This window comes from Lichenostomus cassidix, chromosome 5, assembly GCF_008360975.1.
Source record: "Lichenostomus cassidix isolate B80296 chromosome 5, HeHo_3.0, whole genome shotgun sequence".
Lineage (NCBI taxonomy): Eukaryota > Metazoa > Chordata > Aves > Passeriformes > Meliphagidae > Lichenostomus > Lichenostomus cassidix.
In genome coordinates, this window is record NC_139486.1 from 63,052,007 (window position 1) to 63,077,094 (window position 25,088).

The 25,088-nt window shown below is 53.5% G+C and overlaps 2 protein-coding genes across 4 annotated transcripts; one reads left to right on the forward strand and one right to left on the reverse strand.

Annotated features, from left to right (window-relative positions):
- Positions 1-235: 235 nt before the first annotated feature.
- On the reverse strand, positions 236-11,453 carry LOC146437096 (inner centromere protein-like). 3 transcript variants are annotated; one of them, XM_085063577.1, is made up of 20 exons: positions 11,433-11,453; positions 10,471-10,609; positions 10,197-10,310; positions 8,446-9,116; positions 7,446-7,497; positions 6,874-6,907; positions 6,532-6,631; positions 5,930-6,017; positions 5,298-5,433; positions 5,135-5,227; positions 5,013-5,024; positions 4,451-4,560; positions 4,214-4,325; positions 3,446-3,556; positions 3,051-3,217; positions 2,829-2,907; positions 1,918-2,025; positions 1,637-1,723; positions 884-1,040; positions 236-524 (listed from the first exon to the last, which is right to left on the reverse strand). In XM_085063577.1, the coding sequence occupies exons 2-20, from the start codon at positions 10,599-10,601 to the stop codon at positions 346-348; spliced, it is 2,541 nt and encodes an 846-aa protein (XP_084919703.1). In that variant the 5' UTR covers positions 10,602-10,609; positions 11,433-11,453; the 3' UTR covers positions 236-345. The 3 variants fall into 3 exon arrangements, with proteins under 3 accessions (XP_084919703.1, XP_084919704.1, XP_084919701.1); XM_085063578.1 differs by lacking the exon at positions 11,433-11,453 and adding an exon at positions 10,788-10,895 and having other exon boundaries at positions 3,093-3,217; XM_085063575.1 differs by lacking the exon at positions 11,433-11,453 and adding an exon at positions 10,788-10,895.
- INCENP (inner centromere protein) lies at positions 11,175-25,022 on the forward strand. Its single transcript, XM_085063574.1, has 17 exons — positions 11,175-11,393; positions 11,481-11,594; positions 12,129-12,874; positions 14,298-14,349; positions 14,496-14,529; positions 15,962-16,040; positions 16,510-16,561; positions 17,044-17,161; positions 17,244-17,378; positions 19,221-19,330; positions 19,679-19,799; positions 20,504-20,626; positions 20,819-20,994; positions 21,267-21,357; positions 21,865-21,978; positions 22,969-23,128; positions 23,562-25,022. The coding sequence occupies exons 1-17, from the start codon at positions 11,221-11,223 to the stop codon at positions 23,774-23,776; spliced, it is 2,613 nt and encodes an 870-aa protein (XP_084919700.1). The 5' UTR covers positions 11,175-11,220; the 3' UTR covers positions 23,777-25,022.
- The last annotated feature ends 66 nt before the right edge of the window (positions 25,023-25,088 follow it).

Consider the following 25,088-nt stretch of genomic DNA (forward strand, 5'->3'; position numbering starts at 1 on the left):
GTAAAGATAGAGAAATACATAAATATATAGAAAAAGCATTACAAAAACATCACCCTGTGGGGATAATTAAGAAATCTGATCTTTGCTACAGCAAATTGTGTGAAAGAATAGCCTAAGTGAATAGGAAATGAGGCAGAATAGGAAATGTCTCTGGTTGCAGATTAGTAACTGTGATTTCTGCAAGGCAAAAGGCACAGTCACCAAGGTATGGGAAAGGAGACATACCCACAGCGTGTTGAACTTTATTAAAACTTTATTTTTGCTCAGAAAAAGAAAAAGTTAAAACTGTAAACAGAGGGTAAGTAGAAGACAAAGTGCCCTAGAAACCCCATACCCTGCCTTGGCTCAGCTCTGGGAGGGGCCGGGCGGGGAGTGCCACACGGCCGAGCTCGTGCGCTTGAAGTAGCGGGGTTTGCTCTTGTAGAAGATGTCCTCCAGCTTGGGGCTGGGGATGGCCCCGAACAGCGCGTCCACATCCACCGGGTGGTAGTACTGGTGCACGATGGTCTGCTGGAGCTGCGCCCCTGCAGGAAGAACGGGAACAACACACGGATGCAGGCCCTGCCTAAGCCCGGAGGATGTGCACTCTCCTCCCTTTCCCCTCCAAGAACCCAGGATCTGTGCAGGTGTAGTGGGACATCTCCTAGAGCCACCACACCTCACTTCCCCTCAGCATTTAGGGTTTCCCCCCCTTCCTCCTGTTTCACCTCAGCCCCTGAAACCTCGCAGGAGGCAGTGCTGATCCCCTCAGCACACAGAGCTGGGAGCTGCCAGTGCTTCCAGGGGTGCACACACTCCTGGACAGCGCTTAGAATGCCTCCAAGCCTGGCTGGAAAGCTCCAGGGAAGGATGAAAAGGAAGCCAGCCCAGAGCTGGCACCTACCATCAGCCCAGGCAGGGACAGGCTTCCGAGGGTTGCTCTCATCATCTGTGGAGTCATCACTGTTCAGATCCAGCCCATAGTTGTTCTCATCGGCCAGAGGGGATCGTGGTCCCTCAGCACCCTTCAGGGACCCAAGGCAGGATGTGGAGAAGGATCTCTGAAACCACACACAGAAGTGATGAGCAAGGGAAGCAGCACTTCATGGGTGGGATGGCCACCAGAGCCCCAAAGCATTCAAATCCTGAACCAACACAAAACTGTCCCTGGGCTCTGTGCCTTGACACCTACTCTTAACCCTCCCTCCCCTCTTATTTTCTGTGGAAAAACCTAGGAAAGGTGCACATCCCAGCACTCAACTCTACACTCAGATCCTTCCACCTATTCTGTGGCAGGTCGGTTATCCCTCCCTGGAGCTCTGACACAGCCAGGATGGACGCCGCATCCCCACGGCCGATTCCCGGCAGAGACAGCGTTCCACCCCGACTCCCGAGCAGCCCTTCCTGCCGCTCTGCCTATGGAAAGCTCCGCATTTGCAGTTGGCACAGCCCGGCTGCCCAGGGCCGCTCCCGGCGGGACATCGCCTCAGGACCTGCTGCCCTCCTGTGGCCGCTTCCAGCATCTTTTCCCCCACAAACCGCTTGTTTTTCCCAAAGGATGCGCTGTGCCGAGCGCTGCCGTGGCTCCGAGCCGTGGGGGCCAAGTAGCCACAGCAGGCGGGGGCCACCCGAGGGCTGTGCGAGGGCCAGGGCTCACCTTGACGGCTTTGTTCGGCCATGTCCCAGGGGCTGCTGCTTGGATGGGTTTTTTCTCCTCTCCCAGCTTCTGCTGACAGTCAGCCACCTGTAAGACAGGGGAATGAAGTCATTCCTCACTCACATGGAACAGAGCTGTGTTCTCAGCAGCTCTGGCAAAACCTGGCCCTCAGTGCCCCTGTGGCTTCTTCTGCAGAAATGACCCCAGATCTGAGACTCCCAGATAAAGCCACTCCTGTCTCTGCTCAGGTCCAGCCTGGCACTCTGGAGCCCCACACTCACCCTCTCTGCTTGGAGCCAGACATTAAGAGCTGGGAAAAAGGGCTCTGGTGGCTCATATCTTTTCTCCAGCCCAGGCACAAAGGGCAGCTCTTTGGGACTCTCGTTCCCCTAATACAGGGAAAAAAAAAATTCACTGCTCAAGTTTGTTTTTGACCCAAACCATTTCTCCCAGAGTTTCCCTCCTGTGCTGCTCACCACTTGGAGTTACTTCCATTTTGTCCTGCCTGGAAAAGCTTTGCCAGGCTCATTCTGGCCCAGCTGCTGGCAGCACAGGGAAGATTTAGACCTTAAATTAAATTTATACAGCATGAAAGAGTCCAAGTGCCAGGGACTGAGGGAAGGAGTGCAACAGGAGCCCACACAGGAGGAAGAATTGATCCTGAAGAGGAAGAACCATTTGGGGCATTGATTTTTCACTAATGAACCAATAAATGTAAGAATAGAGAGTGAAAGAAAATGCTAGTGTGATATTTCGAGACCAACAACCCTGACTTTAAGCCCCAACATTCTTTGTGTGAGTACAAATGAAGTGACACAGAGCCATGGGGCACCTGAGGTTTGGTTTGGGGGTCACATCCTTTGGGCATAGTGAGGAAATGTGGTAGGAAGACATGAATAAATATGTCATTTCCATATTAATTTCAGCATCAGTGAATGCCCTTTGGGGTGTTCTTCCAAGTGCAATTTCCTGGCGGTCACCATCTCACACCAGGGCTGAGGGCTCACCTGTCAGCTAGGAAATCCCCAGCCCTTGGCTTGTTTCTGCACAGTGTCTCTGTACAGTCAGAGTCATTAGTTCTATTGCATTTGATCCTCGAAACATCCCAGCAACACAGCACTTGGAAAACACCTGATCCTGAACCCAGCCTGTGTGCTGCAGAGAGGCTGATCCCAGAACACTACAACCCCACCTTGGTGGCCTTGCCAGCCAACGCTGCTGGCTCCAGCTGTGCCTGGGGGAGCTTCTCCTTCCCTCGCTGCTTGGGATCCCTGGGGAAAAGAAAATTCAGAGAGGGAAGCATGTCCATCAGTCCCTCACACTCTTACGACTCTCTGTTCCTGCCCCCCCAAACATCCAGGCAGCCCCAGAGCCCAGTTTCAACACCACATTTACACCCACTGCTTCCCTATGCCCATGGCCAATTCCCTGCTCCAGGACAGGCACCAGCTTGCACCTGTCCTTCACTCGTTCCAGCTGCTGCTGCTCCAGAAGATTCTTCAGTTCCAAGACTTTCTTCCCTCTTTCCTTCACTTCATCCTCTCTCCTTTTCTGCAGTGGTCCTTGCTGCTCATTTTCCTCCTGAAGAAGCAAGAACAAAACCCCTGTAAGCCTCCAGCAGCTGGGACACATCTCCCTTCTGTCCCAACCCAACCTCAGCTGCCCAGACAGAGATCTGGCAGCCCAGGTCGCAAAATCCCTGCAGAAGCAGGCAGTGACCTGTCCCTGTCCCACCAGGCACACCAACACAGCAGGTCCCTGCTATCCTCATCCTTTTCCATGCACAGTAGGGTCCTGAGTTGCTCTTACCCCTCTTGATGCTTTCTGCTTCCGTGCCTCTGCTTCCCCGTGTTTTTTGGATGTTTTCCTCTTGCTCCGCTCCTCTGCCATCTTCTCTTCCCTCACCTGTGAGGTGTGCACCTGGGAAAGCCACGCCTGTCAGTTCCACTGCTCCAAGGACACATCTCACAGCCTTGGAGGGAGGTTGGGAGTTTGGGATATCCCAGGTCCTAAGGAGACCAAGGATCCAGCACCCAGCAGGCCTTGCACTTTTGTCTGCTCAGGGTTTGGGAGGGGCTGAAAGGAACATGACTCCTTGTTTTCCAATGCTGACCCTTTTCAAAGGTCATTTCAGTCCAGCCCAAAATGAGCAGCCAGGCACCATCCAGAGGCTGCTTGGGCTCCAGCCCTCAGGCACAGCTCCCCCCTGCAGGGCCATAACATAGTGGCAGCACTGTGCACGTGGCCACCAGCCCAGCCTGACCCCCAAAAAAGGGCCAGGTCAGGCTCTGAAACCCAAACCTGACCCAAATGCATCCCCAACTGAGTCACACTCCAGTCTGAGCACGTGGGTCAGGTGAGGCTGTCACCTGCAGGGCAGGCAGGGGCTGCCGCATTCCCTGAATGCAGAGCAGCATGAACAGGGCCTGTCCCAACAAGAATGCGCAGAAGGATGGCCAACAAAAGCCTCCCCTTGTCAGAAGGAATTCTGGCATGCACAGACCTTGCCAGTGCCCTGCTCACACCTCCTGGTCTCACAGCTCTCTGAGAGACCCAAAGCCCACTCAGCCTTCTCACCTTCTCATCACTCTGCAGTATCTTCTGCTCCATCCGCTTCTTCTTCTTTTCCTCCATCTGTTCTGCACGCTCCCGAGCCTGCAGGGCCTTCCTCAGGCGCTCTTCTCGCTTCCTGGGCAGCGTGTGGGCAAGAGGGCCCCGTTAGCTCTGCCTGTTCCCAAAGTGCTCATTCCAAGTGAGAGGCACAAGGCAAGTCTGTGCTGACCGAAGGAACACAGGGAAAAGGACCCAACTCACTGCTTCATTTCTGCCTGACGCCGTCTCTTCTCCTCCTCCACTTTCTTTTTCCTCTGTTCCTCAGCTTCCTGCTTCTTCCGGAGGTTCTCCAGCCTCTGCCTCTCCTTCTCCTGAAGGGAGAAGAGTTCAGACTGCACCAGGTGCTGGGGTCTGTGTCTCCCCCCAGGCAGCCTGGTAAACACAGTCACTATCAGTCATTCACCTGGACACCGGGATAAGGAGTGAGGAGAAGGGAAGACAACACACATTTGGCAACAGGACTATCCAATGCACGCAGAGGTACAGGAGAGAGAGGTACAGCTACAGAGAATATGTTTAGGCAAAGAACAGCACACCCCTGCTGTAGATGACCACCTGTCCCAGGAGCCAGGAGGGAGCACAGGGCATAGGGCAGCTGGGCCTAGAGGCCACAAGCTTCCAGCAGTGCCCACTCCCAGCAGAACACACCTGCACAGAGATCCTGTCACCTCACCACTGGTGTGGCCAGAGGGCTGATGGACATTGGTGTGAGCGCAGAGCACGGTCAGTGTGTCCAGCCCCACAGTTAAGGTATCATACTTACAACAAAATCTCCCTGCAGAGAAAGGCCATATAAAACACGATTAAAGGTTTGGGAGTAACACCAGAACTCCCCTTCCCAGCACATACAGCCTGTGTTCCTCCCATCCCTCGGACATGATGCACCTTCAGGTTGGGCCGGGTGGGAGTGTTGCGCCTGAGGAAGTCCTTGATGCCACCTCCTTGTCCCTGCAGGAAGTTCTTCAGCGGCCTGACAGCCTGAGAGGAAAGAGGGAGGTAGCTCAGGGCCTGCCTGGGACAGGAGGAACAGGGCTGTGGCACCACTCACCTTGCTGGCTGGAGAGGGGGATGACGGAGCCTGGTTTGCTGAGGTCTTGTGCTTCTCATCCAAAGGGGAAAGGGGCCGGCCCCCCAGCTGCTGCCCATGCCACAGGGCACCCAGGGCTTGCTTGCAGCTTCTTGTCCTGGTGGCATTAGCAGGAAGGACAATAAGTGGCTGTTACACCCCCCAGAGGGATTTACTGGCTGTTACACACTTTCCCTGAAACCTCCCACAGCAACACACAGTGAGGAAACACATCAGGTGTTCTGGGAGTCAGGTCAGGTACTCCAGACACTCACACAGACAAAAATAACCAGGTCAGTCACTCGTTCTCTGACCACCCCCTCAGTCACCTCCCAGCTCTGAACTAGCTGCTGTATCACTGCTGCTGGTTTGTGCAGGCCCTCAGCTGCTCTTCCCCATGCCAGACCCAGTCCCAGACCCAAACAAGGCTCCAAAAGTCACTAGCAATTTCAGGAGATAGGATCTGTCCAAGGGGATTTCACAGCTACTGGAAGCTGGGAGAGAAAGGCAGGAAAAAATCCCCCACACCCCTTTTTAACACAAATTATTTAAAATGCTAAGCCTGAGTCCTTCCAGACCCCTGACTCATCCCTGCTCCTTGCAGTGTCTCCTACCACATGCGGGAGGGATTCTCCTGGGACTTGGCACAGTGGGGTTGTTCCTGGCTCTTCTGGAGTTCACTGTTGGGATTTATGTGGTTTCCTGTGGAGAAACCTGCAGTCAGTGCCACGTGTGAGGCATCCAGCTCCCTCCAGAGACTCTTCCCTCCATTCCAGCTCCAGCTGCTTGTCAGATCCTGCAGCTCCCATGGGGAACACAAAACACCCCACAACTCCTTCTTGCTCAGAGGCACAGAAAATAACCAAGACCTCTAAATCTTCACATAATGCAATCCCAGAGGGAAAGGACATGACATTCTGTGGAAGATTCCAGCTCCAGGAGCTCATTCCCAAATTTCCCCACTCACACATTGCATGGACTGAAGCTGGACAGGATAGTGTTTGTCTCAAGGCTTGGACACACATGCCCCTGCCCACCTAACTGATGCCACACCTCTTCAGGAGGTCCAAACTTCACCCAGAAAACTTCCTTGACTGGTCAGAGGTGGTTCTGTTTCAACACAAATCCCTTATTTCCCAGGAATGCCTCAGCTGACCCCTAGGTCTGCTTGTGTTGGGGGGTTCATGCAAGGAAAGCAAGACCACCTGGAAGTTACCTGCAGCATTCCCTGTCTGCTGCTCCAGAGGGGACAGGTGCTGTGCAGGAGGACTTGCAGCTCGAGGACTTGTGCTTGGAATAAGGACATCTTCGGGAGCCTGCAGGGAAAGAGGACAAGCATTCCCTCAGCACAGCTGCTCCACAGAACAAGGCTACCAGGGACCTGCTGCCCTGGGAATGCCAACTGCTTGCTCGGATAGGGTCTGCTTCCCTCCCAATGAGGGCTGTGCTGGCTCATTTTGGGATACTGGTCACATCCCTGCATCCAGTGACAATCTCAGCAAAGGTGCCAGCTCAGCAAGGTGCCCACAGAGTCTGGAGGCTGTTCCTTGGAACTCACCTTTTGCCTTGGGGAATTTGGCTCCAGCTCAGGCCTGTAAAGGATAAGGGGTTTTAATAATTTAAATTCTCTCTGAAGGCGAGTTGCAGGTGATAGAGGCAGTGTATGGGACTCCAAGGGAAGTGCAGGTTCCTAAGCACATCCAGAGGCGGTTCCAGGCAGGCATGCCAAGGTTAGGATGTAAATTCCTCTAAGAGACTGTCCCACTGTGCTGCTGAACACCCCACAACCGGCTTTGGCCCAGCAGCAGGTAAGGAGGGAGATCTGACAGCCTCAGGCTGAGCCTTCCTTACCTGTCCCCTCTCCAGCCAGAGAGGAGCTGACTGACCCCCACCATCCTGGCATTCCAGGGCTAGTGGCAGCCAAGAACACCAGGAGACACCACCACCCACCCCAGTGAAGGAGTTAATCTCACTGTGCCTCAACAGTACAACCTGAAATCTCATCCAGCCCCAGTTGACAACACCACCTGAGCAGTCCCTGCCAAAACCTGTGACAGAAAAGCCACCTGGAAAGTGTCCTCACAGGGAATTCTAGGATCCCTTCCCACCTACTTTATGTAGCAGCCTTACCTTGTACTGCTGGTTGCATCTTCTTCCACAAAAGGCTCCAAGGAGCTCTGACCTGGAGAGAAAAGCCTAAGTGGGGTTGGGGATTTCACTCCCAGGCTCCCAACAGCCACTTGGTGCCTGTGGAGGAGCTCAGGCTTCCTCCCAGGAACATGGATTGCACAGCTTTTCCCACCAGCACCACACCTCCCTCGAGTGCCACTGAATCTGGAGTGGGCTGGGAAGGCAGAGCACCAAGGCAGCAGCTCCACTGCCTGCAGCCTGCTCCAGCTGCCTGTGTCACAGCCAGCATTCCCAGGCCATTGGCTGCAGCTCCTGCCTCCCTGCACGCTCCAGTGCGGGGATCTGGGGGGTTTGGGCTGATTCCAGGCTCATTCCACCCCCCCATCACACCCCTTCGCTCCAAGTGTTATAACAAATGCCTGGATACGGCATGACTCAAGGCTGACAAAGCTGAATTCCACAGGCCTCCATGCTCCACCACAGCCCATTTGGGCTTTCCAAAACCACTGCTGCTGCAGGCAGTCATCCAAACCTGGTCAAGAGAAGCAGGAATGGAGGATACAAGGGTTTTGGAGCTACTAGGAGCAACCTGGGCTACTGACCCCTGTTCCTGTGGTGACACAGCTAATTTGAGTCTCTTCTATCTTCCCCCAAAAAAGCATTTGAGCTCCTCTGCCCATTTCAGCCTCATTTCAGGACTGCATTTTCAGCCCTATTGATTTTTTTGAGAGCTGGCAGAGGCCATAAATTAAAGCCCTTCCCCAGGGAAAGCAGCAGTCTCTCCTAATCCAAAGGCACATGTGGCTGGAACCACAATTGTGATTTTTGCCCATTCCCAACCTATTAACCCCAATTCTACCTGCACCCCATCCTTCACCTGCTGCAGCAAAACCCTGGCCTCAAGCTGTCCCCAGGGGCCCTCAAGGACAAGGAGATTTGGGGGAGCTGGAGCCAGGGATTAGGTGCTCCATTCCCACATGGAAGTGGAGCAGGGACTCACAGCTCACTCTGCTGGAGGCCGAGGAGGACTCTCGCGCTGCTGCCTTCCTGGCCATGGCCCTGCCAATGGATCTCCTCACCAGGTTCTCCCTCTTGACGGCCAGGGAGCATTTTTTCACCAGGGAAGCCCTGCGGCTCTTGCGGGTGGCTCCCATCCCGCTCTGGCGGCGCGCCCTGGATTTCTGCGTCGCGCTTTTGCTGGGGGAGTCCTGAACGAGCAGTGTCTTGAGGCCTTGAGGAGATCCATCTCCTTGGAGCACGGCAGGATCACCATTCCAAGCGGCCTTGGGTGTGGAGGTGCTGGCTCTCCTGGGGTCCTGCTCCTCATCCCTTCCTGGCTGTTCAGCCAGGATCCCAGTGACACTGGGGACCTCCAGCAGCTCGGCCGCTGCATCCGCCTCAGGCAGCTGCTCCCCCAAAACTGCTGGAGAGGCTCCATCACTGCCAGCAGCACCCTGGGGACACTCCTGGCAATGCAGATCTGCCCTGGGAACACATGCTTCCACAGGCTGCTTCCCAGGTGGAGCTGGGAGCTGGGGTGTGATGGCAGCCTGAGATCCCGGAGCGCAGCCAGGCACTGACACCTCCTGCCCCTCACAGCCAGGGCTCTGGTGTCGCTGGGAATTCAGACTGGAAGACACTGGCTTGACGCCACTCCTCCTGCGGGATAACCTTAAAGGAAAAGAATTTTGAAGGAAGTGATGATGGAGTCATCCACTCCCAAATAAGTTTTAGAGTGAAAAGCAGATGGCATTGAAGTGAAGTGAAGCTGCTGCTGGCTTCTCCACTCCACCATTTCCTCTCACAGCCCATCCTATCCCTGGGTAGAGGCACATTGACTCTGGGTATCCAGAGTAAAGTGTGGAGAAGTGGGAGTGGGAAAGGTGTATTTAGCCCTACACCAAGAGCTGGGTTTAATCCCCAGCCTGGAAGCAGCACAGGGCAGAGGACAGTGCCTGCAGAGGGACGCATGCTGTGTCACCTTCCTGCTGACAGGCCTGGCTGTATCAGCACATCTTCCCAAACCAAGCTGGAACGAGGGAAAACACGAACAGGAGTTGCCTTCTCCTGAGGAACAGCCCAGCTGTGACCTTGAGCACCCAGAGCAGGGCCAAGAGCTCTCCCTGCTCTGATCCACAGTGCTGCTTCTCCCCCCCCCATCACACATACACAAACCTCCCACACTCCTGCTATCCCTGCTGCTCTCCCCACCCTCCATGTCTGCTTCCTGACAGTCTCCCAGCTCTAACTCTTCCTGCTGTGGGCTTTTCACCACAGTCAGCATGATTTTAGTGCCCTAAACATAACAACAGGTCAGGTTTGGGCAGCTTTAAAAGTGTGGTGGGTTCTAAGCAAATCACTAGGAATTTCCACTTCAGCCCCTTGATAACCTCATGGAGCCTCCCTGCCTGCCAGCTGCTGGAAGCACATCCTGTTTGCAGGTTTTCCTGGCACTGACACAGAGGTTTAGAGAGTGAACACCAGGAGTAGCAACTTCAGGCCAAAAGCCAAACCCAGTGAGACAAAACCTCTATCTAAACAAACAAGAAAATATAGTGCTTATTATTCATTTACTATAACCAGAAGAAAAAAATAAAGTGAAGGAAAGCAGCCAGCTTTTTCCCAAACTCTCACCAGAACCCAAATGATGCTCAATCCCAATGTGCCACTTTGCTAACTCAGGGAACACAGGCAGTGTTTTCTTTCACCCCAACACCATGAGGCAGAGCCAGAGCAAGCTAATAGACCTACCTCCTCCTGCTCAGCTCCTTGTGCTCCTCCTTCAGCCAGGAGGACTGCCTTTTTCTGGGCTTCCTCCTCAGCGAGGGTGTTTTGGGCAAGAGCATAGGCTCATCCCTAAAGCTGCTGTGGAGCAGAAGAGGCAGAGCACATATTGCTTCCCCCACTGCCCACATCAACCCTCCGAAAACAAGGGAAGGATGGGCCCAAACTCACCCCCAAGTGCAGCCACACGCAGCTGGGAGCTCAGGTGGGCACAGAGGGGTCTCCTCAGGGCAGCCCCTACCTCTTGAGCATCCTCATGCCCTGCTCCTCCACCTCCCGCAGCCAGGCCAGGTGCTTGTACTGGGCGTCATGGAGGAAGCGGGACAGTCTCTGCCCACACACTTCCAGCAGCTGCTGGGGACCCTCCGCCATCGCCTCGCCTGGAACACAGAGAGAGAGGACAAGGTCGGTGGGCAGCCAGGACATTTCCCGGCCCCATGCCGTTTGGGAAAGAGGGATGCAGGCACCGGGGTGCTCCCGGGCATGGGGGAAGTGTGAAGACAGGCCGGGGCAGAGGTCCTGAGGGACCGCTCTTAAGCTCCCAGGGACCCTCCAGACCTCTCGCCCGTCGCCCGACCGGAGCTCCTGCCACCGCCTCCTCCGCTCACCACACCCTCACACCACAGCCCTTCTCTTCCCGCCCCGAAGTTATCCCGCGCCTCCGCCAGTCACAGCGCGCATCTCCCAATCCTCGGTCTTTTATTGGTCAGAGTGCCCGTCCGTCAGCCCTAGCGAGCAAATTGAGCGGCCCGTGGGCCCGCCCCCTCAGGCCCCGCCTTCCGAGCTGAGTCCTCCAGGACCATAGAGAGGGGCGAGCAGAGCGGCATCGAGTGCGAGCCCTTCCCCCGACAGCCAATGGAAAGGGCGGGCCAGCAGAGGCGACGGGCGGTGATTGGCTGCTTAGGGTGCGGCCGCTGGTGATTGGCCGCTGTGGGGGAGGGGCCGTGTTTGAACGGCGTGCCGCGCGCGCGCGGCCGTTGGTGCTGAGGAGATGGCGGCGAAGGGGGCCGCGGCAGCGATGAGGGGCGTGGAGCCCCCAGCGCCTCCGCTGGACTTGCCCAAGGAGTGCGACCGGCGTCTGGCCCAGTTCCTGCAGCAGGTGAACGAGACCGATATGCTGTGGCTGGATGAGATCTACAGCGAGGCAGTCACGATGTTTGTCAGGTACCGGCACCGCGCTCCCCGCTAGGCCCCTACCCGTACCGGCCGCCTTCCGCGCTGATCCCGTCTTGATCTCCCCTTCCTCTCTAGCGACTTCCACGATGAGCCCGAGCTGATGCCCAAGACGCCGTCGCAGAAGAAACGGCTGCGAAGGAAGCGGCTGTCAGCCGTGGAGGATAAAGTGCAGGAGCCCGTCAGGAAGCGGTAAGGGACGGCGGGAACGGGGATTGGAGAGCCCCGTTCGGGACGGGCCGCGGAAAGGGGGAGCGCAGAGGGTGCCATCGGGACCTGGAGAAGAGAGTGAGCCCGTGGGAGACTAAACAGACCTGCTGCCAAAGGTTCAGGGAAACAATCCCCTCCCACGGAGCATGTCCTTTGTCATGATCCACTCCTTTGTTCAATGGGTGTTCCCCTTTCTTCGTCCCGCGGGTCCCCCCGGTGTTCAAAGACCGTTCAGACCCTGTGTCTTGGGCACTCTCGCCCTTGTGATCGAAAAACATTGGATTTTGATTCTCACAAGAAATGCTTTTATTTGTTTCCTGGTTCTGTGTTCCCGTGTTCCCGTCTGTTATTTTTCTGATTTAAAGTCATCACATCCGTTAATTACTGTCTGCCTTAGCTGCTTTGTGCAGCTCTGCGTCTCCGGGGCCCATCCCAGGTGTTTTGGCTCCATTCCCACGTGTGCTCCAGGCTGTTCCCCACTCTCGCTCCTATTTAACACACTGTTGCTGTGATCAGGCTTTCCAAGAGGAAGAACAGCAGCCTCAAACCGGTGCCTTCTGTGCGATCTTCTCAGCGACTTCGGAGCAAAGTGAACCTGGAACTCAGCCTCAGGGATGAGGCCAAAGAAAACTCTCCACCACAGCGTGTGACACGATCCCGGGCTGCAGCCTCTGCTAGACACCTCAAGGTGGTTCCTGAGACCTCTTCTACCCCACAGGCAGCAGGGAAAGGTCCCTGGGAGGAAGCTGACCACACTGGCACTGCTGTGCCACTCCAGAGCAGTGGAGCAAAGCCGGCAGAGCTGCTCCCCACGAGCTCAGGGAATGGTTCTCCCAAGGAGCGTGATGTTCCTGAATCGCCGCTGGTGCCCACAGCCTCTGAGCTGGTGGTGCCCTGTACTCCTGAGGCCAGCCAGGCTGTGCCCGAGCTGCAGACAGCAAAAGCAGCCAATGTCACCATCATCCTGAGCCCAGAGGCTGGGCTGGAGGAGGGGGATGGCTCCCCTTCGGAACACGACCAGGCTGAGGAGCCCTCCCAGCCCCTGAGGGACAGCCCAGGGACTCCGACCGGCTCCCGGCTCAGCCGCCGCTCTGTGCGCCGGAGCCTGATGGGGAAAGCCTCCCTGAGACACAGAACATCCCTGGCAGAGAAATACTCCCTGGCCAGCAAGAGAGAGAGCATGATCCGGGCATCCATTGCCAAGGCAACGAGCAAGAAGGCAGCAGCTCGGAAGACATCCGTGTCCTCCAGCTCCATGGATGGTGAGTTTGGGCATCACCAGCAGGTTCTGTTGCTTTCTGCTGCTGAGAAAAGCAAAGTGCTGGGGTTGGGTCTTCAGTGTGTGGGTAGCAGCTGAGCTTCCTGGACAGGCTGCAATCCCTCATGGAAGTTCTCCCTAGCTTCCTGGAGCCCTCTATGAGCAGAGAAACCCAGGTAACTGAATTCATCCTTGTAAATCACCTGGGAGAACAGCCTCAGTGTCTCCATTTCAGTTTAGCTTTAACCGTTGGTGATTTACTGGGAGAAGTTGTTAAACCTGGAATCCCAAGATGGTTTGGGTTGGAAGGACCAGTTCCACCCTCTACCCTGGGCAGGGACACCTTCCACTATCCCAGGTTGCTCCATGCCCTGTCCAACCTGGCCTTGGACACTTCCTGGGATTAGGCGGCCACAGGTTCTCCAGTCAACTTGTCTTCCTAGTTTCTGTGGGGACAGCTGGCAAAGCTGAGAAGGGTTTGGGAATCCAAAAGGGGTGATGGATTCTCCCAAAGCCCTGCCTGTTTCCTGTAGGATAAAATTCCCACCAATTACCTTTTCCTTAGCAGGATCTGACTGCTGGTTCTAGAGTTTGTTTGAGAAGGGAATTTTGAGGCTGAACTCTGTAGATTAGGAGTCTCCCACACTTCCGCAGTTGGTGATAGAGGCAGGTTTGGACTATGACAGTCTGATCTAAACTGCTTGAATTATTAAACAAGAAAGCTAGAGAGGGACTCTTCATCAGCAACTGGAGTGACAGGACGAGGGGAAATGAGTTCAAACTGAAAGAGGGCAAATTTAGATGGGATATATGGAAGGGATTCTTCCCTTTGAGGGTGGTGAGGTCCTGGCATGGGTTGATAGAGAAGCTATGGCTGCCCCACCCCTGGAAGTGTCCAAGGCTAGGCTGGACAGGGCTTGGAGCAACCTGGGCTAGACCAAGGTGGTCCTGTGCAGAGGCAGGGGGTAGGACAGGATGATCTTTAAGGTCCCTTCCCACCCCAACCAGTCTGTCATTGTTACTATGGTTATTCATGGCAGGTTCTGGCTGTATCAGAGCTTCTGAGCTCACTGCAGCAGAGCCAGCTGGAATGCAGGCATGGGAAGCAGCACTCCCACTGTAAATAATACTTGCTTTATCTGCTGTTGATGTCCAGTGTGGGTCCTGCAGATAAGTGCAAAGCCAAGCCCAGCACTGTTAATGCCAGCTTGTGGAATATCGCCCTGAAAACATCCATAATTGAAAATTGCTTTCCTGCACCGGAACTGCCAGCTGCGTTCCTGCAGTGCCACCTGGGTGTGCTCTGGTGCCCTGCCTGCCCCAGGGCAGGATAAGCCCCTCTGCAGTGTCTGGAGGTCCTTGCCCCACCAGATCCCTGGCCTGCACTCCAACCTCACAGCTCAGGTGTGTTTTTTCCTCTCCCACAGCCTCCACCTCCGTAAGTGAGTCAGTGGATGAGGAAACCATTGTCAAAACTGGGTGAGAATGCTTTCGGTTATTTATTTATCCTAGCTATCCTGCTTGTAAGACTTTTTCACTGCCATTCTTGGTGTAAAATCCAAGTGGCTTCCCAGTTTCCTCAGTATTACTAAGCACAGCCCCTTTTGTCTTTCTTTTTTCTCTAGGCCTCCTCCTGGACCCTCCACCCCCTCCAAGCTGGTAAGGATTGGGCAGTGATTAAAAGCATTTGTGTCTGTGTGGATTTGGGAGGAAAATGTGTGGAATACACCAAATTTCCCAAATTTGGGAGCTCTGGCTGTGGATTGCCAGACTTTGCCAACCTGTCCCATAGCGGTGAGTGAGGAAGGCACAGATCATCTGGCTCAGAGGTGCATGACCCCATCCACAGCCTCTCTGGTTCTGGTACTCAGTGTAGGGAAAGTCTTAATCACAACGTTCCAGAACCAGCAAAACCAAAACCAGCAAAGTTTTCTTTGGGAAATGAGCACATGTGACCCAAGGCTTTGGGTGCAGGTCGAGGTGTTCTGTCAGAAGGGTGTTACAATTTCAGATGCTTTCTAAGATTCTCTGACTAAAACATGGGCTTTCCTCTGTCATTTTCCTAAATCTGTTGAAATTGTTGCACAGCACCCTGGGCCTGACCTCAGGGCTGAGTCCTGCTTGGCTCTTCCCTCTTAACCTCTTGCTAGAGATCATTGTGTGAAGATTCAGTCCCCAATCTCTACAGGTAAAAAAACATTCTTACAGTTCAGGGAAGTTTGGTTCAGCTGGTGTCATGGTTTGCACACTGTATTTTTAAAGCTTCTTTTTACCTTTTGGTCAGTCCTGCAGGTAATTCAATACTTGTTAGTTTGGACAGACACAGAAATTTATGAATATTATTCAGGTCAACACCTTTCCTGCCACAATCCTGTCTGAGGAAGTAATCCTGGGATCATGTCAGTGTTTTGTCCAGAATAAATTTCAATGAGCAGAGCTTGAATTAATGGAACAGAGCAGTGGCCTGAAGCACCTGTGAAAACATGGAGAGTTGTTATGGCTGTGCAGAAACTAAAAAAAAATCAGTTTTTCTAGGCCCTGCAGAAGCAATTGGAGAGGATGAAATCTCCATCAATCTCTTTTCTTCCCAGTGCAGTGCTGTGAAGTGCTGACCAGGAGGTAATGCTGGTGCTCCTAGCAGAGAGCAATTCCAGAACCACAGCCCATTATCCCAGTGGAGCGTGCCCCAGCCTAAGTGCAGAGGCAGAGAGCAACGATGGGTATCCCATAACAAACAGATAAATCATGGAAATGAGCCATTTGTCCGCTGTCTCCGGGCTCCCCATTCAACACTGCTCAGGGAAATGGGCATGCTGGCTCTGGCCAGAGCTCTGGCAGCACAGATTTACAGCTTGGAAGGCTCCTGGCCTTAATAGTTGATGAGCTGGTTGAGTTTAAGCAGCGCAGATGCTCGTGTTAATGTCTGTGCCTCTCCTGATGATGCAGCATCCAGGGCTTTGCCAAGAGCTGGTTTGGCATTCCCTGGTAATGCTGCTGACCATACCCAGGTCGTAACCACCGCATGATCAGAACCAGGAATGGGCTGTTTCCATATGGAATTGTCCTGAAACTCCTTTGCTTTTTCCCACAGGATTTCCAAAGCCCTCGAATGTCCCTTCGCTCTCACACAGTCAGCAAACATGGGCAGCCTCAGGAGCTGAGCAGCAGCGGTAATTCTGGAGGGGTTTGGGGCAGCACTTCAGGAAGTTATCATTTTGGGAGGCTGGCTGGGAAGCTAGAAAAATTGACTGGTTAATTTAAGAGCTCAGTTTGAAAGATTAATTAATGTTTGATGAGCAGGGATTTGTTTCAGACAATTAGCAGTGAGAAAACTCCGTGCTGGAGTTATTTCCATCCTGGCAAGCGCATGGAGATGGATATAATGAGGCTGGAGGATTGTGGGAGGCCCAGTTGAGCCCTGTTGCTGAAGCTGTGTAGAACACAGACAGCTTTGGGCAGCTCTGCTTTGTCTGGAGTTTCCAGGTGGGAACGGTGCCACATGAGCCAGGTCCTGCCGTGCCCAGCTCACGGCAGGTGGTTTTGTTGTTCATTGAGCTGCTACATCCCTTCTTTGCTGCCAAACCTGTGTTGGAGAGGATTTTTCCTGCTAGAACTCACTGTGTAACTGTTCTCTTTCAGAAAACAACTTAAATAAGAGCGGGGAGACCCTGGATCCACCCCAGAGTGCTAGGTATGTCCTGGATGGCAGTCTCTTGAGGGGACTGTGCTCAGGTTCCAAACAGGTTCAGTGCTGGAACGTTGTTGCTCTGTTTGTGACCATGAAATTTCTGCAAATAAGTTTCCTCCACCTCCATGATTCTGTGATTTAATTTGTATTTTCTTCTGCATTAGGATTTTTTTACTGGCTAACAGCATGCATGATCTTAGAATCATAGACTGGTTTGGGTTGGAAGGGACCTTAAAGCCTGTCTAGTCCCACCCCCCCTGCCCTGGACAGGGACACCTTCCACTATCCCAGGTTGCTCCAAGCCCTGTCCAACCCGACCTTGAACACCTCCAGGGGTGGGGCAGCCACATCTTCTCTACCAACCTGTGCCAGGGCATTCCCACACTGGAATCTCTTAAGCCCAGGATAGTTTATGGCCCTTTGTAGCCCTGACTTGGAGGCACAAGGAGAATTTGCCCAGTGTGATGGGCTGTGCTGTCTCACAGGAGGAAGCCAAGCTACAAGAGAGCTGTGGACGAGCGCTATGACCACCAGCAGGCAGAGGAGGGAGGGCTGTCTCCTCTCAAGAGGAAGACCCCATCCCCAGTCCTTCGAGCCAGCAAGGTGAGATCCTTGTAACCCTGGAAAGCCTCAGCAAGAGCCTATTTTACTCACCCCCACTCACACTTTGGTGCTCCTCCCACAGGTGGTGCGTCCGTTCAAAACGTTCCTGCACACCGTGCAGAAGAACCAGCTCCTCATGACACCAAGCTCTGTGGGGAGGAACGGAGTCATAAAATCCTTCATCAGGTACAACACCCCTCTCCAGGCTGATCCCAAGGTAAGAGGAGGCTCTGCTCTAAGCCAGTACATGGTGGTTTGAGTAAGTGGCTAACTTAAAGCACAGACATGAAAGGAGCTTTGCAACCCATTTGAAATGAAGTGATTTGGAGCTGTCTGTGCTTTAAGTTAGCCAGTCCTAAAGTTAGCAATTCCTAAAGAATTCCAGTTTGAATTCCAAACTTTATTCCTACATCATTCCCCTGTGCTATTGGCAAGTGACAGTCAGGGATGGAAACTGAGAAACAAAAATCAAGGGGATTGTGAATGTTGACTTGTATTGATAACTGAAGCCTGTACATCCCAGGTCTCCTTTCTAGGATTTCTCTCATGAGTGAGACTGAGCAAGTACCTCTTAAATCCAAACCTTGGAGGTTTTCCAAACCCTTGAGGCAGGAGGAAACACGAGGCTGTCCTGGATGTGGGGCCAGTAAGACAACTGCTGGTGTCCAAATCGAGCAGGCATCCGTATCACTGATGGATCCTGTTGGAACCAGCAGTGCACCTTGACTGGCTGCAGGCAGGTGCTTCTGCACTACCCCAGGGAGCTTTCTAAGCCCCTGGTTTTCCAAGCCAGGAGCAGTTTGGGAGGGAGGGATTGGAGAGCTGGTTCTTGACAAGGGTGTAGCTTCCTGGGTTCACTCAGAGCTGTGCTGGAAGACATGTGCCAAGCAGAAATTGCTCATACTCCTGGTACCCATCAACTCACCTGCAAATTAGGCAGCTCTGGGGCTGTTTTTTCTTTGCGGGAGAGCTGAGAGGGAGAAAGAGGAGGGCAGGTTGCAGGAATTGCTGTTGCTGCATCTAGCAGCCTAATTAGAGAGCTTTCTAGAGCTGTGCTCAGAGCCTGGCTGTGCTCCAGCAGGTCAGGGAAGGCCATTGAGAAGCAGTGAAGGATTCCAGCTTCAATCTCGCTGGGCCCCTGCTGATGTTAGTGTCAGTAATACAAAGGAGTTAATAGGATGAGAAAAGAGTCTTGTGGCTAGGGAGTCCTTCCTCTGCTGCTGTCAGTTCATGGAATGTTTTAGGTTTCATTCCAGTGCAGGCAGCTCCCCCTCGGGAGTTTTTCCATGTGGGAGCTAAACATAACTAAATAGCAGCAGAGCAATAAGATATAATTGTTAGTTTTATATTAACCAGTTTGGATGCTGACAGCACCAAGCATTTACAGCACAGAGCCCAGTGTAAGGGAATCCCTTGGATAATCCCGATGCTGGTCTGTGGGTTTGTAACCAGGCCTGCTTTGGCATGGAGCAGGATGATATTAATCCATTTGCTGTGGTTGTAGTGGTGGCTGGATCTTGCTCCCCTGGCTGACAGTGTGCCTTGACTGGGTCAGGAAAATGAGGAGAAAGCCCCCATTTCTGACTGGCACACAGAGCTGGCTGCGTGCCAGAGCAAGCCGGGAGCTCTCAGAGTGCTGGTGGTTCACCACCAGATAGAGCCTCGTGGGAGGCACAGGCGCCAGCAGGAGCTCAAGGTGTTTCCTGGAGCACCATCTGTCCCTGCGCTCGCCGCAGGATGCGGGAGCCGTGCCAGGCATTAGCGCTGCTTGGTGGCTCCTTTGCACCAAGAGAAAGCATGGGGCTGGCTGCCTGCAATCCCTGAGGATGCTGCCTGGGCTCCCAGAGCTGATGCTCCTGTTTCAGCACCCCAGCTTCTCCTCTTGCTCCCTGAGATTCACACCACTGTTTTCCTTGCATATATCCAGTCACGACCAGGTCATAGGCTGCCTGAGCTCTGCTCCAGGGCTGTCACCATCCCATAGTCCTTCCTGCCCAGAGCAGGTGAGGTGGGAAAGAGCCCTGGCCAGTGGGTACAATGACATTTCAATTCCCCTCAGGAAAAGGAGAGGCAGAAGCTGGAGACTCTGCGGAAGAAGCAAGAAGCTGAGCAGCTGAGAAGGCAAAAACTGGAGGAGGAGAAGAAACGGCGACTTGGAGAGGCAAAGCTGTGAGTAGATGTGGTCGCGCTGCTCTTGGCACCTGTAGGTTTCTGTGTCCAGGTGTTTTTTCTTGCAGGGACTGTGCAAGCAGCAGAAATTCCTGTGGGCACAAGCAGTGTTTGTCCTTGGGGTATCTCTGGTACAGGGATAAAAATCATTGACTGTCCTCACCACCCACTGCTGCAGCTTTTTGTCTTGAGTCCCCCCCTCTGTGACAGCTTAAACGTGGCTGGTGCTAAAACAAGTGGGGAATTGAATGGTCCATTGAATTTCTTGCTGTGTCATTTTGGCCTTGTGCTGAGCTGGGGGGAGCTCACCTGGCTGGAACATGATGGTGAGCTGGGCTGTGTCCTCAGGAAGCGCGAGGAGCGCCTGCGCAAGGTGCTGCAAGCCCGGGAGCGGGCAGAGGAAATCGAGAAGGAGAGGAAGAGGAGGATTGAGCAGAAGATTGCACTGTTTGATGAGAAGACCGAGAAGGTACAGCCTGTGCAGAGCTTATTGGGGACAATCAGTAATCACTGAGGTAGTTGGTAGCACACGAATTTTATCTGTGTTAAGAGGGGCATGGAGGCTGCTCGGATTCTAGAAGCTGAACCAGGGAACAGTTGAATAAAGAACTTTCCAGAGCCTTGGTGATCCTGAGGGACTGCCTTTCTCTGGCTACAGCAAATAGCAGCTGAACCCCTGTTTTTCCATAATCATGAACCTAAATGGGCTTTATTAATGCTCTGGTAGATGGGAGAAAGACTTGCAGTAGATAAAGGCAGCCTAATGGCCCCAAGTCTTTATCTGCTGCTTCTCCTATCTGAGTAATAGCCGGACCGGGGAAAGCAAACGTCCATCTCTAGAGCCTTCCTCAGATCCCAGGCTTCCAAGCCTGCAATTTGTGCAGTGGCCTAGTGGTCATTTGTCTGCTTTAATTATCCCCACCTGCCTGTTTGATTGCATGGCTCTGAGGTTATATCCAATGGCTTTGTGGGGCTGGATGTGTAAACCCCAGGATGGGGTCAGCTCTTCCCAGGAGGCTGTGGAATAAATAAGACCTTTTAAAACAGAACACAGGCCCCCTTAGTTCCTGGGGGGAAAGGAGGGAGGGTTTGCCCTGTGAGAGGATGGGAGTTCTGTCTGTGAGAAGTCCTGCTGTGCTGTCCTTCTTGACAGTAGATCTGTGTGTGCTTCAGGTGCGGGAAGAAAAACTGGCAGAGGAGAAGATCAAGAAGAGAATGGCTGCCAGGAAGATGGAGGAAGCTGAGGCCCGGCGCAGACAAGAGGAGGAGGCCAGGAGACAAAGAGCTCTGCAGCAGGTGTGTGTGTAGGCCTGTCCTGTCCCAAAGGCAGAACTGGACAGGAAATCCACCTGCCCTGGGCACTGGGAATTTGCCCCTGAGGTGTTTCCCTGCTGTGTAGCGATGGGGATTTGGGTGAAGTGAGGGGTTCCTGGTGCTGTCCCTGGAGCCTGCTCCTGTCAGGTGAGTAACTCCTGCCTGGGCTTGCAGGAGGAGGAGGAGGAGCGGCGGCACAGGGAGCTGATGCAGAAGAAGAGGGAAGAGGAGCAGGAGCGTGCCCGGAAGATTGCTGAGCAGAGGCAGGCAGAGCAGGAGCGGGAGAGACAGCTGGCAGCAGAGAGAGAACTGGAGAGGAAGAGGGAGCAGGAGCGGATTCAGGCAGAAAAGTAAGGCAAAATCCCCATTTATGTACCAAATTCTGTGCTGGGATTGGAACACAGTCGGAACAGAGGGCAGGAGTGGAAGGCTGGAGCAGTGGGGAGCTGCTGTGACCTGGCAGTGCTGCTTTGGACTGTTGTTTTGCTGCGCTGCCAAGGAGGAACTCTGAGCTCCAGGATGGGTCAGGGGTGCCTGAAGAGCTGTGAGGGAGGGGGAGGCAGGCAGTGATGGGGAGCCCTTATGTGGTTCTGGGAATGAGGGCCTGTGCTGTGATTCCCAGGCTCCGGGAGCAGCAGGAGAAGGCTGCCCGCCTGCAGAAGGAAGCAGAGGCCGCTAAGGAGCGACTCCGTAGGGAGATGGAGAAGAAGGAGGTAAGTGGTTGATTTTGGAGCCATGCAGTCTGACCTCAGCAGCTGTTGCTGTCAGAGCAGCTCAGCTGGGACTCTGTGGAGAGCCCTGAGGAGCTACTGTGGCATTTCTGAGCAGGAAGTTGGACCTGTTTGGGATGGTTATAGTACTGTCGGGTGACTTGGCCTCTGAAAATACTGTTTACTGGTCTAGAAAGAGGCCAAGATCAGTAGCACAGTCTTCTGCAGATAGTCAGCTGGTTTCTGGCTTTTATAGCCCCAAGATAAAGTCAGCAGCAAGTTTTCCAAGGTGGGAGGCCCTGGCTTTGTCAGGGAAAGGCAGCTGATGCCCTGGCATGGGGGTCAATGTGTTTGTGCCCCTCTGAGGAAACTGCGCCATGTCCCAAGTGCTCCTCAGCAGCATGAGGAACAGCTGCAGTTATGTGCTTGGGTATTTTGCCTGTCACAAAGATGGATGGCTGGATTGGCAGTATGGTCCCTAAGGTTAATCCCGTGGGTGTTGCTTGGCAGCGGGAGCAGCAGATGCTGGCGGAGAAGAAGAGGCAGGAGGAAGAGCAGAAGAAACTGTCAGAGGAGCAAAAGGCCAAAGACAACGTCCGGGCACCACTCCTGGAGAACAAGGAGGTAACTGGGGTTGGGTCCTTAGGGATGACAGCAGAGTTTGGTCCCAGCACTGACCTACTCCTACCTTACGCAGTTTCACTCTCTGCTTTTATCTGCTTTTCCAGTAACACAGGACTTCTGTAAATCCTGGTTATCTGGTGTTAACTCCATGAATATTTCAGTGACAAAGGGAAGGGAAGCAGGGGGGGTGGGCCAGGGTTTCTGGCTGTGGATAAGACAGCAGCTGTTGGAGCTGTCTTAAGTGCCTGTTAAATACTAGAAGAACCTCAGGGACAGAAAAGTGCTCCAAGTTTTATTTCGGGTCAAATTTGGGAGCAGCCACAAGGTGGCAGCAGAGCCTGTGGAGTGGTGGTGGTTTGGAACAGGCGAATCCTGCAGGTGCCTGTTCATGTCCTGGACGTTGACAGCAAACAATGTGGCTCTTGTCTCCTTGCTAAGCTGGGAATCTTAGTCTTTAAGTGCAGAACCACTGGATGGAGGTTATTGTCACTGAACACATAGCCATGAAGGGAGTCTCTGGTTGGGAAGAACAGCTGTGTCCAGCCCTCCAGAGACTCATTTCCTGACTGGAAATTGAATTTCAACTGAAAATTTCCAGTTGAAAAAACTGAAATTCGCAGTTTTTCGTAGGTTTTTTTTTTGCCCTTACACTTCCCGTGTGTGCCACTCCCATGGGCATGAACTCAATTTGGCTGAGTGGAGTGGAGATGCTGTTCTATTAGACCCGTTAAATCCATGTATTGCTGTGTGCTCATGGCACAGATGGCAAATTAATCAGCCTAATTAAACAGGAGAAGGCCATGCACAGCCATCATTGGGTCACAACTTTGGAACTTGGGTCAAGCCCTTGGATCCAAATTTGAGAGCTGCCAGACTCAGGGTTTGCTGTGAGGTGACAGAGCAGGAGGTAGGGGAGGAGCTGGTGCTACTGTAGCTCGGAGGTGGTGGTGCTGCTGCATCCAACATCTGTGGAATGTGTTTCCTTTCTAGAATTCCCCTGCCTGCAACTCATACGAGATGACTCCTCAGAGCAAGAAGGAATTCAAGCCGGCTGTGACAGGCTCGAACGACTATGGGATGGACCTGAACAGCGACGACTCAACGGATGATGAGAGCCAACCACGCAAGCCGGTCCCTGCCTGGGCTACTGGTATGTGTGTAGGGGGAACATGTGTGTCCAGGACCCCCAGCAGACTCTGGGACCTGCTGTGGTGCTCTGCCCCATTCCTCCTGCCTGAAGGACTTACAAGTCTCCAGCATGGAGTGAATACTTCTATGTCCACTGGACAGGGGCTTGGAGCAACCTGGTCTAGTTAAGGTGTCCCTGGCCATGGCAGGGGGTTGGAATTGGATTGGCTTAAAAATCCCTTCCAACCCAAACCATTCCATGATTCTTTGTGGAATGTGGAGTCAGGGGCTTCTCCACCACTTGGGGATCTTGTCACAACGTGATGGGGAACAAATACGCTGCTAAGCTGTCTTGGAGTGATGAGAGACGAGCAGAGTGTGGACACACCATGTACAACAGCCTACACAGCAATCCCAATTAACAAAATTAATGCAACCTTCATCTGTTCCTGCAGGGAATGAGCTCAGCCAGGCTGTGATCAGGCAGTACTACAATCCCCCCGATGTGGACGCGCTGTTCGGGGCCATCCCCAGCCCCAAGCTGGAGGACATCTTCTACAAGAACAAACCCCGCTACTTCAAGCGCACGAGCTCGGCTGTGTGGCACTCCCCGCCCACAGTGGGAGCCAAGATGGCCCTGGGGCTGCCCTCTGGCCTCAAGAAGCCCTGAAGTGAGCACAGGTGTGCAGCAGGTGTGCCTTCCTGTCTTCAGGTGAGGAAGGAGCGACTCTTCACTTTAAGTATTTAGGTTCTAGTGTTGAATAAATGGCAGCTCTTCCTGGGTTCCTGCGCCTCGGATTGTGGGGCCGCTTTCAGTCAGGCCAAGCCATGAGGTGCTGCCCTGGGAAGTGCCTTTCTCTTACCCTTAGCATGGACTCAGACCTTCAGCGGGTGAGGGATATCACTTGAAGCTGTGGGACCCCCCTCTCCTGCAGGTGCTGGCAGTGCCTGCCATCAGTTGTACCTCTGTGCTGCCCTCGAGGCTAGTGACAGCCAGGGGCTACTGCACCAGGGCACAGTCTGGCCTGCTCCACTGCTCTTCTCAGGAAGGCATTCCCAGGTGTGCTCTTCATCTTCTGCAATCCCAAAGGGATTTGTTGCTCCATTTCCCACCTGTGTGGTGGTGTCCATCAGCTGGGCACAGCTGACTTTGGCACAGCTGGAACAAGGCTGGAACACTCTAAGCATCTCAGTGCCGTTCCATCAGCTATGGAGAGATGTGACCACAGGTGTGACTGTGTCCCCAAGGATCTGCAAGTGTGCGAGCCAGCTCTGAGCCTCGATAGGAGAAACTCTGCAAGGGTTCTGGCAGACTTTTGTTTCCCAGTGGAATTCCATCTCTGAGGCCAAATGGGATTGAGAGGATGTGTTTAACCTTAATCCCTCTTATTCACCTTGGGCTGTGGCTCAGCATCAACTTGTTGTGTCTCTCAGCCTGTTTAGCACTTCCTATTCAGTGAGTCGCTGTTAACCAGACTCTGGCCAACCCAGTTTCATCAAACCAAAAATTTCAGCTCAGCCTTCCCATTCCAGGAGCCCGTGATGGTTTAGTCATTCCTTCTGCACCCAGTCCAGTTGTGTAAAATCCATGTAGAGACTGTGCTCTGTGTGAGGAGACGTGATCCTGTCTGTGTGTCTGTAGGCAATGCACTGTTTGCCAGCAAATGTTCTTGAAAAGATGTGGGTTTGTATTTAAATGCACTGGTGTCTGTATTCTGGGGCTGCTCTGTATGTCCAGATCTGTACTGTGGAGTGTCTGTGCTTCTGGGGTTGCTCTGTAGATCCAGGTCTGCTATTGCTCTCTGTACCCATGGGGGTGCCTGTGCATCCAGGTCTGTATCTGTGCGACTGCGATTTTTTGTACAAAAGCTTCTAAACTGGCCAAACACTGTTGGATAAATGTGTGTTTAATCTGCTCGGGGCTTCTCGCAGCTTTTTGTTTGAGAAATTGAGGGTTTGGAGTCTGTCCCTTTTGTGGGGAC